The sequence below is a fragment of the Amia ocellicauda genome, chromosome 9, assembly GCF_036373705.1.
Source record: "Amia ocellicauda isolate fAmiCal2 chromosome 9, fAmiCal2.hap1, whole genome shotgun sequence".
NCBI classification, from domain to species: domain Eukaryota; kingdom Metazoa; phylum Chordata; class Actinopteri; order Amiiformes; family Amiidae; genus Amia; species Amia ocellicauda.
Window position 1 is genome coordinate 19,168,452 of NC_089858.1, and position 14,916 is coordinate 19,183,367.

General features: G+C 42.1%; 2 protein-coding genes across 6 annotated transcripts in view; both read left to right on the top strand.

Annotated features, from left to right (window-relative positions):
• Window positions 1-5,530, top strand: part of vac14 (vac14 homolog (S. cerevisiae)) — a 43,731-nt gene extending 38,201 nt beyond the window's left edge. The window contains exons 18-19 of the mRNA XM_066713669.1: window positions 831-981; window positions 4,364-5,530. Coding sequence (XP_066569766.1) covers window positions 831-981; window positions 4,364-4,532 — 320 coding nt within the window. The 3' untranslated portion in view covers window positions 4,533-5,530. The remainder of the gene's footprint in view (window positions 1-830; window positions 982-4,363) is intronic.
• Window positions 5,531-8,380: 2,850 nt separating this feature from the next.
• Window positions 8,381-14,916, top strand: part of mtss1lb (MTSS I-BAR domain containing 2b) — a 65,162-nt gene continuing 58,626 nt past the window's right edge. For 4 of the 5 annotated variants that reach the window (XM_066713665.1, XM_066713666.1, XM_066713664.1 and 1 more), the window contains exon 1: window positions 8,381-8,967. In XM_066713665.1, the coding sequence (XP_066569762.1) occupies window positions 8,899-8,967 (69 nt within the window). In that variant the 5' untranslated portion in view covers window positions 8,381-8,898. The remainder of the gene's footprint in view (window positions 8,968-14,916) is intronic. The other variant, XM_066713662.1, reaches the window with a different exon arrangement.

Consider the following 14,916-nt stretch of genomic DNA (forward strand, 5'->3'; position numbering starts at 1 on the left):
ATGGAGAGCAGTGGAAGGTGGGGGTGGGGAGGGGAAAAACTGCCACCGCAATACCACAGTGTCTCCCCGTCCTCACTGTGCTGGGTTGGCCACCTAGCTGCCTCTCACCCGGACAGAGATCTTTTGAAAGAAGGGAACACGGGGCACAGACCGGAGAGTAGTGATGCACAGGCAGGGAGAGAGACCCGTATGTGGTGCTGATCTGAGGCAGAGTTATGTGTGTGTTTTGATTTGCAGCATGGTAGTTTATTGCACTTAGAGCCTAGCTTATGAGCTGGAGAATGAAATATGGTTGAGGGGAGACAGATAAAAAGAGAGAGAGAATGAGATTCACAGGCATTTTCTGAATGGTCTTGCTTAGCTGTGTTGCTCAGACAGCTTACGGCACCAGTGGGAGTTGAGTAACAGAAGCTCATGGGTGAGAGTAACAATCGTTTCCTTACCTGCTTGCTTGAAAGTGACATTTCCAGAGACTAAAAATATCTATGAATCATAGGTGCTTGTCCTCATAAAGAGGTACTTGTTGCCTCCGGCAGGAGAAGCGTGTGCCTCCCCAGTGTTTCATGTGCTCATCCGGATGTTTGGCAGATTGAATTGTGTGGATGTAGAACCCTCCAATCAGGAGGCCACTTGAGTGTGAGGTCATCGCCTGTGGGTGGTCAAGGGAGACGAGCGTATTTTAATAAAGGGGGGTGGAAGCAAAGCAGTTAGACTGTCTGGTTATTGCCCTTATTCGGTTAATATCACTCCTACTGGCATTACAGTGTTTTAGATTTGCTTCTCTTCTCTTCTTTTCACCATTCCTTTTATTCTCTTTCTCTGGCTTTCAGATCTTCGACTGCAGCTTCTGGATGTTGAGAACAATCCCTACCTCATCAAGGCCCTGTACGGGCTACTCATGCTCCTCCCCCAGAGCCAGGCTTTCCAGCTGCTCTCCCACAGGCTGCGCTGTGTCCCCAACCCCGAGCTCATGAGACCCGCGTGAGTACACTGTGACACCCCACTGCAGTGCGTCACACACCTCCGCCCCTCACCCCCTTCATCGATCAGCTCAGTAGTGACCTCTTACACCACACTCCCCCTTATCAGCCCATAGCCTTGCAGAAAACACAACAGACTTCATTACATGCCAGTGTCAATAGTTTTTGTGAGTTGAACAGCCCTGGGTATAGGAAAATGCGCTCAATCGGTTGCTCTACAGTTGCAGTCTGTGTTTTGGGAATCAGAATCCACTCCCTAAGAAGCATCTCTGATGTTAACATGTCTGGGCCCATAGGAGATGTACACCAACCTTGATCACATGACCGTCAGGAGCCACAGCTCTGCCTCCAGGCTCCTGTACCTCCATGTTAATAATCACATGAGCTCTGAAGTATGTAGACTGAATTGTAGTTGTGAGTTTGGGTTTGGCCGTTTGTCCTTTTCTTCAATACCAGTACAGTTTGGAATGTAACAACAACAAAAGTGTTCCTTATGCATAGGGTTTGGTATCAGTCAGTATTTGGCATTGTTGACAAACATTCAGGCCGTTACTGTTCTTTGTGGGTTAAACAGGCGACTCATACATAAATATGTCTGTTGGCTGGTGAGTATTGATCAGCATTGTTGATGGAGCACAGAAGATGGTGACTCTCATTATGAGGTGAGGCAAGTTATTCTGAAGAAAATGTTATGTCAGTCTCAAATAGATTACTTTATTCTGGAAAGCTTTCAATATGATAAGCATTTTAGTAATGTTTCTGTTGCTGTTTCCGTTTCTGTGTGGTACCTTTCTCCCCATTATCAACCTGACTTTTTGTCTCTGCTTCAGTGTCAGAATGAGTGTTTGAATGCCCTTGGGTCTAATGATGACATTCTCGCTTTGTTTAACCCCTGTCACACACAGTTTATGTGCAAGTTGACATTCAAAGATCAGAACATCACCGTTACCTCGTATTAAAATGTAAAGTCCTCTTTCTGACCTGTTTTTCAACATTTTTTTAGAAATCATAATAGACAGCTTCACACCTGGGTTTCAAACACAAACATTGTAATTAGTGTTATGCATCATATATGTGTATATAAAAACTCACAACTTGCTTCAATGCTTGCCGCCACTTTTGCACCTGTTTAAAGTGAAAGTGGAATAATATGATATCCGACAGTTGAATTTGTTTAGAGGGGGAACTATGACATAATATACTGCGGTAAACCTGACTCAATATGAACTTCTAAATTTGTTTTAAACTGGCAGTTTATATGTTCCTTTTAGATTTTCAGGAAATGTTTAAAAAGTCCAGGATTGGAGAAAAACTTCAAAGCCTTCCACTTTAGCCACTACATAAAATACACAGGGCTGAAACAGTGTTGGTGAGGCTGTGCGTGTGCATGTTCAAAATTCAGAATTCAAAATTTCTGTAATCTTTGTTTCTGTCAATTTCACACTCGTCTCTGCTACATTGCATTATGGAGTATTTTTTATTTATTTTATTTTCAGGTCTCATCTGGAATTGGCCGCACATGCTGTCACTGTGAGATGATCATTGCATGACATTAATTTTGACCTAGTTAGGGGAGATGTTAAAGCTGGGATTATATTCTCATCCTCTCCGGACCTCTGCAGTTATACATTATACATAGGCTTTTTTCATTGTCATCAGGCAGAATAATAGAATCTTGTTTTGTGTTTTTAAATTTATGATTTCTAATTTGTATCTAATTTTCTATTCTATAGTAAACAATATATGTAATGTGTTATATATATGTATGTATGTATGTATGTATGTATATATATATATATATATATATATATATATAATAACTTTGTGTAACTGGACTGTGGCTTTGCAATAACAAACATACTAAAAATCCTCCCTTTCATGTGGTTTCAGATATACCATCCTTAGCTCAATGTTAATATTATAATAATGATTTATTTTTAGCCCACTTTTAATGTAAGGATTATATGTTTTTGAACTTTCCCTTATTTTCTATAGGTATTGAAATGTAAAATGTCTGAAAAATAACTTGCATATGCATTCAGGCTAACACAATCGTTCAGGATGTAGGGTAATTGCAGAGCCATCTTAACGCTGCCTGGGAGACGGCGGCTTGGCACAGACCATAATAGAAGAGTTTTTACTCCCTGGACACAACTATTGAGAGCAGTGCTTGTGTTGCACGTGCTCTGCAAGATCAGCTTGAAACCCGCGCATGCTGAAGTACAGTACAGATGTGGGTGATAGCCAGGCTGCAGCCTTGGACGTCGGGCGAAATTTATGTGGGCCAGTCGGCCAGGCTGATCGACATGGGGAGAAGAGCGAGCTCATTAGCAGCGGAAGGAGCCTGTGGGGCTGATTTAAATTAAAAGGGCTCCTTGGAGATTATTGACTTTAAAGCGGTTCACGGACCCCAGACGGCAGTCATTACTTGCCCTGTTGTGCCTCAAGGTCACCAACCAGAGGCCTATGAACAAACTGGTAGCTCCGGACGTTGCTAAAATCTGCCCAGCCCAGCCCAGCCCATCCCAGCCCAGGCCAGGCCCCCTTCCCATTCACTGGCAAGCTCTCTGCTGCATTTGGTCTATAATGAGAAGGCCATTATTCTGAAAGCAGTGTCATTCTAGCATTGCATTTCACAACTTTGATACACTCCTGTTAGATTGGCTACACATTGCTCCCTCTATAATAACCCATGAAAGTGACTTATTTCGGCATATATTATGTCCATGGTGGGTACTTTTCGCAATCTTACCTGCCACATTAGCTGGTAGTGGATCCGGCTTTTTTTAAATTGAGAGTCAACACTGGGAAAATTTAAATCATGTTCAGGAACATACATGCCATTGGACTTCACAACACCGGTGTTTTCAGTTTATGGTCAAATTTTTGTCCGGTAATAAATCTTGAATGACTGGACACTTCTGGACAGTTTGTTTATTTCATTTATTTACATTGTTCTTAATAGGATTGGAAAATAGAAATATCAATGTGTAAATGCTCACAAACACTTGAAAGGTATTTATCGTGTGGATGGCATAAAAAGTGGTTAGCTTCTGATGTGTTTAAATATTAATTAAATATATTGGTGTCCATTAAAAAAAAACTCCTGGTTTGCAGAATATGATGCAGTTAATTTTGTGTTTTATGCAAGCTGAGCTGGGTGGAACAGGTGAAACGGCAGTATATTTTCATGTTCAGTGAATCAGGTGTATATTGTTTCAGCAAATGCTAATATCCCCAGGGCCGCAGAATTCACTGTGGGATCTCCTTTCACCCTGACAGAATTTAGAATGTATATAATAAGAACCATAAGGCAGTTGCAGAAACGGACCCAAGGGGATTAGAAAATTAATATAGTTAATCTTGTGTCCATTTTATTCTAGGCCCCAGTCTAAGCACTCTGGATCGAGTAAACCAGTCCCCTCACGCGTGGACTACCGAGAGCTGCTGCAGCACTTCGACAGGGTCCAGAGCAAACACCTGGAGGTACGGCATCAGAGGGCGGGGCGTGCAGAACACCCCGACAGGAGGAGAGGAGAGGTTTCGACATAACTCCCGACCCCCTCCCCTATCCCAAAAGGTATTGTGGTGGAGCCGACACAGCCTGCAGGGATGGGGGTCATACTCTGCTTGGTGTCTGAGGACTGACTGAAAGAAAACTGGAACTGTACACCTCTTCCTGGACCAAACCTAAGCATCGATTGTGTTTTAAAGATATCAAAAATGGGTATAGAGTATTTTTCTTTAATCTTATTTTATTTGATATTGTTTTTAGTGCTTGTAATGAAGGTGCAGTTCTGGAGAGATGACACTGGTCTGAGAGGAGATTAGCGCTGTGGTATAAACTGTGCACTTCTCTGCTGTTTCAAAGAGCACCACAGTCACCTTAACTTAAGTGGGTTGTCCTGCTGCCCATGCCAATAATCAGCGGCCACTGGGTCCAACTGACTGGGCTTAGTCTCTCTATCCACTGTGTTCAAGAGTTATGGTCTAAGCTTGAATACGTTTTAAATATTTCCCTGTACTGACCTATCGGTTTAAGTTACTCTATTTGCTGGCATGACTGCATCTTCTCTTAAAGTGTTCTAAAACACAAATCTGATTGCGTTGAATATTTGAATACGTTCCTTCATTTAATTCAGAATACCAGAGTAGACAGTTACTAAGATTCAGAAACCTCCAAGAGTGCTTTTTTGTTTTTGTTTGTTTGTTTTTTTTGGGCCCAGTCTAGTTGCATTACATCCCCAGAGTGTCAGTTCTGTTCAGAAGAAAGTGAGGAGAACTGTGTCTTCCCGTAATAAAGTTTCACCACAAGACTGGTTACTGCTGGAAGTTTCTCCTGTTCTTTTCCTGTCTTCCTCTCCTTCAGTTTTAGGCTTTCTGCCTCTCCCGTGCCCCCCTTTCGCCCCCTCAACCCCCCCATTTGCCCCTCAGTCTCTTCTGCTTCAGCTCTGTGTGATGCATGCTGCCTCAGAGCTGCCTCGCCACGCTCATTGTGACAGACATTGCACTTGAGAGCAACTTCTAATAAAATGTGGACCGTGAATTAACATTGGTTTCTGAAACTGTTTTGTGTGTGATTTGACTCTATAGCGCATGTTTAGATTTTGTATTGTAACTACTAAGCACAGGACACCACCAATAAAAAACAATTGTGAGGACATTGTGATTGAAGGTTATCAGTGTGTGGATCAGTACAGTTCTGACACCACAATCTTTAAAAAAAGGTGCATGTAAGTTAACAGGTTGATGCACGACACGTGTCCACACATGCAATATCATCAAACATCTGGAGGTTTTGCCTTAATGAAGACCTTAATTATAAATCTAATAATCTCGTGAAATATATTTATTCTCTGAAGAGGCTTTATGGGTGAAAAGTGACATGCTGTTTCAACCAGTTTCAGTGAACGGGGACACGACATCCTTGGACAAGAGATGTTGGTTCTCAGAGGACCTGGCCTGCTTCAGTCTCTTTAGCTTGAAATAGGACACTAAAATATACCCGAGTGAAACCAGAAAAAGCTGCCTATAATAGATTTTTGTTTTATTTTAATCCTTCTTTGGAACAGAAGTAGGTAATTACATACTTAACTCATGACTGTGAGACATAGTCAAGGTTAAACCATTACATTATATACAGCTCTTGTCTGGTTACTGTCTTAATGTTATGAAAAAAAAGGTAAATATGTCTTCGGGTACGCTAAAGATTTCAACATCAGGCAGTGCTAAATATTTACTTAAGATCAGAAAACATGCTGTAAAACACCTTGTTAAGCATGTAGTCCTTGTATAAGATAAGTTGTATGTACTGTAAACATTTAATAGAAAAAAATAAACGGGCTGTGAAAAAAGTTTGATGGCAAAGCATATTTTCAGAAGATGAACCCGTAACCATGGGAGACATATAAGTCAGAGTTTTGAAATAAAAACAGGAGAAGATAACATCTGCTGTCCATATTTTCATGGAGATTAACATCATAATGCATCCCATATTTAGGAATTGCTGGGATTATGACCTAATTTAGCATGAATTTGCATACTGGTATGTAATCTCACGTAATTCCCCTCCTCAGTTGCTATTGTTGCACTGGCTTGTATTTAGTTTACGAGCAATGTATGCATTTTCAGATTAATGATGAGCATGACTCTAGGACAGGGGATCCCAAAGGGTGGCCCGGGTGAAAAAAAAGCGGCCCTCGAGGATATTTGGTGCGGCCCCCCAGGGCCAACCTTCAACCACTCCTTTTCTGAACCTTTACTGTATTTTTACACTTTCTGAATATTTTGTTACAAATTGCACATGTAATTTGGAGGAAAATAATAAAACCAGAGTTACAGTTTGTAAATGTCTCCTAACAGAAATGTATAGGAAATAATCTGGGACATATTTAGTTTTCATCTGTGGTTAATTTTCTAATGTGGCCCCCCATCCAATGCCACCTGGAAATTGGACCTCCATCACCAGACATTGGGAACCCCTGCCCTAGGAGGTATCCCCAACCTATAGGATTTACCAGCTCTTATGTATACAATACAGATACTTTAAATCAGAATAATCAAAGGAGCTCTGTTATAGTTAAACCCGAAAATAACCGTTTTGATTCCAAGGTACACTCTGGGCTCTTGTTGAACTAAAGTAGTGTTTCACTTTCATTGTAAAAACTGACCAATACAGAAAGGTTTCTTCTCATAGTATTTATTTACTAGGAGACACCCTCACCCAGGGCAATTTTGTTTATAGCAAAATAACCTTTTCACACTGCATCCGTGGTAATTTAAGCAAAATCAGAACTGTTGGGTTAGTAGCATCAGTGTTTCATACTCACAGAGCCTGCATTGTAATTGTCCTCGTTTGTTTAACATTAGTGATTTAAAAGATTGATTGAGTGTTACTAGCAGTTGGGTGAAAACAGGCATCATTATCAGCAACACGGATGTCGTTACAGTTAAGGCAATTTAAAGTGTAATAATAAGGAGTCATTTGAAAGCCTCCCAGACCCCTCACAGTCTACAATGTTACCACACGCCACACAGTGACCTCAGCATACAATGATCTCACAGAAAAGTATCGCAGTGGACACACTTGTGTCACAGGGGACAGATAAGCAGCCTCATCTTCGTGTCAACTTATTATTTAACCAATGTCTGATCCCTCCCTCTGTATAATATTGTATTAACTGTTATAATTCCACCGTTTATAATCAAGTTCATCGAAAAATGCATAAGCAATAACATTTTCATACCCGATAATTGCATACTCCGTTTTATTGCATGACAAGCTGCTGGTCCCGTTTTAAAATGCAGTGGTTTTGGAAACGTGCTTCGGGTAAATGCATACTTTTTAATGCATTCAGATCAGTGCATAGTTATGTATTCACAATCCCATGCATGTTACACCTGATAATTGCATAGTGCTACTGCTATCCACTGAAGTATCGCCAATGTTCTGGGGCTTGCATGGGATACAGATGGGATTATTCTTATTGGTAGTAAGCAGTAAAGTGATTTTGCCATACACAAAAGGGCCAACAGTTACTGATTTATAATGTAGGCTTTTGTCGCAACGAATCGTCGCACTGTGCACTGTGCTGGTCACATACGCATGTACATGTGCGCATAGACTATACTGTCTGTGTAGGCTATTATAATGTAATAATGCATGCGGAGCCCAAACACAGCATAAGAAACCCTGAAACCCACACACACACGCTACAACACATGCATCACTTTTCTCTCTCTCCTTCTCTCCCCCCCCCCCCGTCTCATTGTAACGCAGTAAATCTCTTTGACGTTTCCCTTTCTCTCTCGCTGAAAGCCAGGCTTGCTCTTGCAGGGGTGTCCCTCCCTCTCGGCTCCATGTGACGAGCAGGCTGACCGGCCCCCTCCGATTCCCATGGATCGCGTTACAGCCCGATTGCGCTCCAGCTCCAGCTCCAGCTCCAGCCTGCTGCCCGGGGTTCACTGAGTGACTGGCTTCGCATCGTGGGACACCTCCTCTCAATGATCCCGGTTCGGCTCCATTGATTTTGCTGTGCCATCGGAAAAGATGAAAGTGACCATTGCGGAGCCGGCTGCGATTTTCGTCTCCTGTCGCGGGGAATAAACCCTGGACCTGGGAAGGGAGAATAAAGCCTCTCTTCTCCTCCTCACCATCACTGGCTCATCTCAGACGGGACCGCTGCCTCGACTGTGTTGCATCTATCTGTGCTCCGTTTGCTAACGTTTCCCCTTTTCATCGCTGCCCAGCTGGAAGGTGATCCGGGAAGAAGGAGAGAGAGAGAGAGAGAGAGAGAGAGAGAGAACCACCGGGCTATCATTATTATCTGTCGTGGAAATTCATCTCGGAGGAGCATTGAATCCGCATCCCAGTCACTGAATCGTTTTGAGCCCGGTCGTGGCCAGTGGATGTGTTAATATGGAGACGGTGGAGAAAGAGTGTGGAGCTCTGGGTGGGCTTTTTCAGGCGATCGTCAATGATATGAAGGTATGATTTACAAATTGCATCCGATTTAATACAAGCTGGGTGGTTTGCATGCAGATCCACCGTTTGTGAAACACACACACCGTTGCAATGTCGTGTGAGCTATGCAGGGATCTTATAAGCATTGGAGACCATTCCCTCTGTTTGCGTGAAAGCATTTGTTTTCCCCATCTCTGCAGAAGAAATGCCATGTTGCTGTAACAGAAGGGGGTTATTTTTATTTTTGAGATGACAGAATTACCATGCATTTGCCATAATCATTAGTTACATTACCTTATATATGTGTGTGCATGTATGTATATCTATATAATAGAGGGTGCGTGATATGTAAATGTGTTTATTGTCTATATAGAAACAATAAACAGACATGATCGGTAAGCGTGGTCCTCGAACAGCCAGGTCTTTGTCTTTATTTTGTTATTTTCTCTGTTCTTGAGAAAAATTACGTTTTTTATTCCGTCGTGCAAAATGGATTTCCTGCCAGGCGGAATTGTAGAGCCAGTGCCGAGTAAAGGACTGAGCCCCGGACAGCAGCCGCAGCCGCCGGCAGTATGTCTGTCAGTGGTTGCGTTCGTGTAGCACCGATTTCCGCAGTTCTGCGCGGCTCCACCAATGGGAGCGGTGGGATTCTGCAGATCTGCGCAGAACTGCGGACATCTGCGCTACACGAAGGCGACCGGCGTGTCCGTCTGTCTGTGCGTGTCTCCGTCGTGCTGCAGGCGGAGTGGACAGAGAAGGACAGGGACACGACACAACACCGTCGGTAAACAGGACTAGGGCCAGTGCTGATGCAAAGGTATAATCCATGACGTCCTCTGTTGTTGTTATTATTATGATCTTTGATGATAATAATAGGTGTATTTCTATCTGTATGTGTGTGTAGTGGGTATGAGAGGGCTACTGTGTTACTCATGTTTTCAATCTTATCTTATCAAGCATCTGTGCAGTCAGATGTAACCTCTGCTTAACTGCTATTCAAATGACCGTACCCCATGCACCCTTCCTGTCTCTCATTCATATTGTAATGCCGGATGTCGCCAGTGCCCTTGCCATTACATTACAGACTAGGACACTGAGATATAGGTCAAACAGCAACCCCAGCAACAGCCCTGCACTGCCGAGGACAGAGGAGTCCTGTGTGGGACCCTGCAGTCTACTCCACTCTGCACAGCATCTCACAGGGCTTGTGTCAGCCAGCTGTCATTGCATCTGCGCTGTGTGCAAACTCCTTTCCTTGCATTGACCTCAATCAAAACGCTAGAGCAGAAACAAAGTCTGAAATATGAATGTGCCTTGTTAGCCTTTATACAGTGTCATCAACATAGGAAACCACACAATGAGAACTACAGCGAGATGTTCCCAGAAGTTGTTGATGTTAAAGTACTCCATTGTTCACTGTATTTATGTATTTAGTATATGCAGGTAACTGACGAAACGGCAAACAGGTTCAGTTGATCGATTTATCTATAGTTTGAAACTGGTTTATCTCAGCTGTAGGGCGACCCAGCTGTATCTCTTGTGCTGTCTCTGCATAGGCATGTGTGATGAATGTCTTCACTACACACGTGTCTCTCATGTGTTAAGGTCAGAAAGAAAGCAAACGTTAGCTATGCACCTGAAGTAGAGACAGGTGGAAATGATGCGGTCTCCCTTCTTGCCTGTTTTGCCTTTGCAGTTGAAACCAAATTCCAAGCTTTTGGTACAACAAGACATTAGGTTGAGACTTCAGGTCCATGCCTCAAGTGACACTGGTGTCCCCCCAAGTCTGCCCAGTAGCAGGGTCTTTGTGTGTGGTTGCCTTACTGGACTGCGGCGTTCTTCCCCTCTAGGCAATGTCTTGAGACTGACACATTATTATGGGTTATTATTAATGATGTTATGTTGGATCAGGTAGACAGTAATTGGATTTGACGAGGATGGGGCTACAGTTCTGGTTCACTGTCCCCATGTCTCAGTGTTAAACTGCATTGTGCAGTGCAGGGAAGGGGGCAGGGAATGGGGAGGTGGGGGGTTGTGGCTGAAGTGAAAACGACGAGTCACATCTCTTTTATTATCCAGCTCATTCACTCTTGTATCACTCTCGTTTACATCCAAATGCTCCACCTTTTCCCTTGTGGAAGAAGAGCACTAGACAGTTAAAACTTGTGTGCATGCCTGTGGCACAGTGCAGTGTATGTGTTTCATTCAACAACCACTTTCTTGTACCATGAGGGTCACATCACCAAAGTATACAGTCCAGAGCTTAGGGCATGACCACAGAAACTGGACATTGACTTTTAACGGTTGGTCCATAAGCCATTAAGGCCACTAGGAGCGAGTGTAAATGCTGACTACTATGTCAGAAACACTCTTCCCTGTGTACAGACACTCTTATACTGTGTGAACAGCACAGTACCTCTTGTCAATGCCTTTGGATTAACACATTTGGAAGAGGGATGAAATTACAGGTCATAACATCAAGGCATCCTTTCCACACATTTCCTTTCTCCCAGCTCAGTGTGGAGGCTTTCAGCTTCAATAAGAGACCTGGTGTTCCCAGCCCCTGAATTGCACTCATTAAAGATTAATTGACTTGTTTAAAACCTTAAATTGAGGCCCTTTGGAAACAGGCCAAAGACTGTGGTTTGCCACTTGGTTGAAGTCAAGTTATCTCATTCATTATCTGTGAATTCTCAAACCCTGAACAATAATTCATTATAAAAATTATACATTGAATGAATGACCATGTTGTGCAATGCCCGGTTCTAAATCATTCCAGTTTCTTGGTAGTTTGTAGATATTCCTGGCCATTATAGCAGGTCATTGAAAAATAACATTGCAGGGGTGCAGTCAGCTGTTAGCACTGTGTGTAAGTGGTTTGCCTCCAGAGGGCTGGGATTTGTAGCAATTCCAAGCATAAAACAAATGCACAACAGCCAAAGGGGGAAAGCTGTCCAGTAATTAGATAGTGAAGGACAATGCACGTCTCCCTTCACATCTAAAGGTTGTCTGCAATGTGGCATGAAGACTATGTTACTATGGCCGTTTGTGGTCCATCTTTCTCCACTACCTTGATAAAATAAGAAACAATATAGCAAGCATTGAATTTTGCCCCTTGGTTATTTACTATGTGAGTGGAATTTATCAACACATGTTTCACAGAACCTATTTAACAGGATACAAGGTGCTGTTGTCTCATTTAGGCTTGCTTTTGAATTTATGTTCCTTTGAGTCTGAAGGTCTTTCGCCATGTGAAATCAGATCAGGAGATTAATTTGCCACTGGGATTTCCCAGGAACAGCTTCAAGGAGATAAAATCTGTGTTTCTGTGTGAGGCAGCAGTGTCTCTGTGTGTCTCTGTGTGTCTGTGTGTGTCCAGGCAGATAGAAGTCTGATGTGAGTTACACCAGCTAGAAGAGGTGTAGAAGGGATGGGTGGAATTTGCTTCATGCTAAGTGATTTCCATTATTCATTTTCCATGGCTGCAGGCTTGTATTAAATTGTAAAGTAGGGATGATTCAATTCCTACATAATTTTCTGAAACGTTAAAAACAATAAAAATACCATTTGGGGGGAGGGTTGAGGAGACATTAAAGACCGTCTTCAAAGCAGGTTATTTCTGGTGCCTGTGAGTCACTGCCTCAAACCAATCCACGTCAGTCATAGGAACAAGTGAAAAACATCATCACAGTGAGGCCTGTGCTGTGGAGCACAGGTGAGGAACAGACTCTTGGAGCCAGGGCCAAGTGAAAGACATTGACTTTACAGAATAAGAGACTGTATGTTTGTTAATGACTGAGCTTTATGTATTGGTTGCTGCTCCCTTAGTGTTCACTTGCAAACATGATGTGAGTCTCACTTTAACCTGGAGAGTCATTTCAATTTAAGTCATCTAATGAATGAATTCATAATAGGGTATTACACATTTCATCCTATATAGGCCATTCTTCCATCTATAGTCAAATCAAAAGTCAGAGCAAATAGCCAAGAAAATCATCTCCTGTTTCTTAAAAAAAGGGGGTGGGGGAAGCCTATGACTAACTTAAAACAAACACTTTTTTGTGTAGTGCCATATAGGCAGTGCTTAGTCTTCACTATAGCAAATGTAAGGCTAATTCATTGCTTATTAAAATAATGCAGATATTGATGAACCCCTTTCCTGTTAGGCTAATTGTGGAACATCAAACATCTCTTTAAATGCATCTTAAAACCAAGGATTAGCTGTTACATAAGTCGCATTAACTTTATATTACTGCAGCCTAAATTACGTATGTAAGTGCTGCGGTAAAAACAAATAAGAAAACAAATAATAATGTGAGCAGTTCCGCTTGAGTTAATTTTTGTAATTTAAAAGTTGGAAGTGGCTGTTTCCCCTCCCCTGCTTATTGAAATTATTTTAAAAAGCTTTCTTGATGTAAAAAAAAACACACACTCATCCTTTCCAGATAAGATAAAGTCATTTACTGTAAGTGTGGCATTGATCAAAATTTAAAATACATGCAAGATTGATTAATTGAGAACCAAATCACTGTGGTAAGAAGGCTATATTTAGCACAAACCTCCACTCTCCCAGTGCTAATTCATTGGAGTTAATGCATCTTGGACCTGTACTACCCGGATTCACATAACCAGAGTGCTTCTCAAATACCAGCACACTCAGCCAGGGCATTCCTTTACAGGACCTTGTTATTGAGAACACCTTAATTATTTAATTGAATCCAAGAAAGGGTGAAGTAATTAAGTGCAGCTCTGTTTGCATTGTAAGAGTGTAGTGTTTTGTAACCCGGCCTTGACCTAACTCTCATAGCCATATGTGTTGTTCCTTTGATGTTCCTATAATGTTATCTCAACAGCTAATTAGCCCTCAGTAAGTGCTATGCTGGTCAGATTCAGCGAGGGAGGAGTACAGTCATTAACTGCAGAATTTCAATCGCACAGTTTCTCAGAAATGTAAAGAAACCTAATCTGAAGATTTGTTTGGGTTTACCTTGTTTGGTTTTCCTGGAGATTATTTGCATACTTAATTCTAGTTTTGGAAACATTAACAGGTGTGAAGAAAACAAATAACATGTTTGCGAACCTTTCTGCTTCTTCGATCATAGGAAATGTGGGAAAAAATATTGTATTGATTTACCAAAGAAATGTGGAGTTAATTTGTGTGTAGCGCTTTCTGTGGTGAAGAATTATCCAGTCCTAGTGGTGGAGATGGACAGTCAATGCTGACTGGTAATACACAAAGTTCTTACGTAGGCTTGTATGGCAGTGATTGGGAGAATGAAGCTGGGAATGTGAATGTGAAAATCTATTCCAGTAGCTTGCTGAGCTTAGACTTGCCATTCCTGGAATTCTCCTCCCATCTTTTGGATCTTGACTTTTTATACAATGGACTTCCATAGACCTGAGGAAAGGGCTTAAGTGGTTCTGGTAAACAACTAATTAGTTCAAATACCTAGTAGAATGCTCGGGGAGAATGAAAGCCAGAACATGTGTGGTTTGGAGGTGTGGAACGGTTCTAATATGTTGCATTGGCAATGAAACTGGTGAGAAAAATTGCTCCATGTTGCAAGAACATGTAAACAAGAGGTGGCCAAGTTAAATTCTACACGCATTTATTGTCAATTGATGCATTTCCCAGTATAGTAGTGATCCCTATAGCAGTGTTTTGAAAGAAGACCAGCCTTGACCAGAACCTAATTGAACTTTGTTCCCAAACAGATGTGGAAATTACAGACTCCTTATTCTTAGCTGAGAGATCTCAACAGTGCATTCTCCAAATACTGAACAGCTCCTTGTATTTATAGATTTTCTGTTGTTGTAAACTATAGTGGGTGTTGAAAAGGAAATTAAATGTGACACATACAGGAGTAAGCAGTGATGCACATGCTTTAAGAGCCCCTGTGACCGCTGTAAGAATTTCAAGACCCGGACTACCATTCACAGTGCTGGAGAGTAGTGGTTAGGACTCTGGACTTC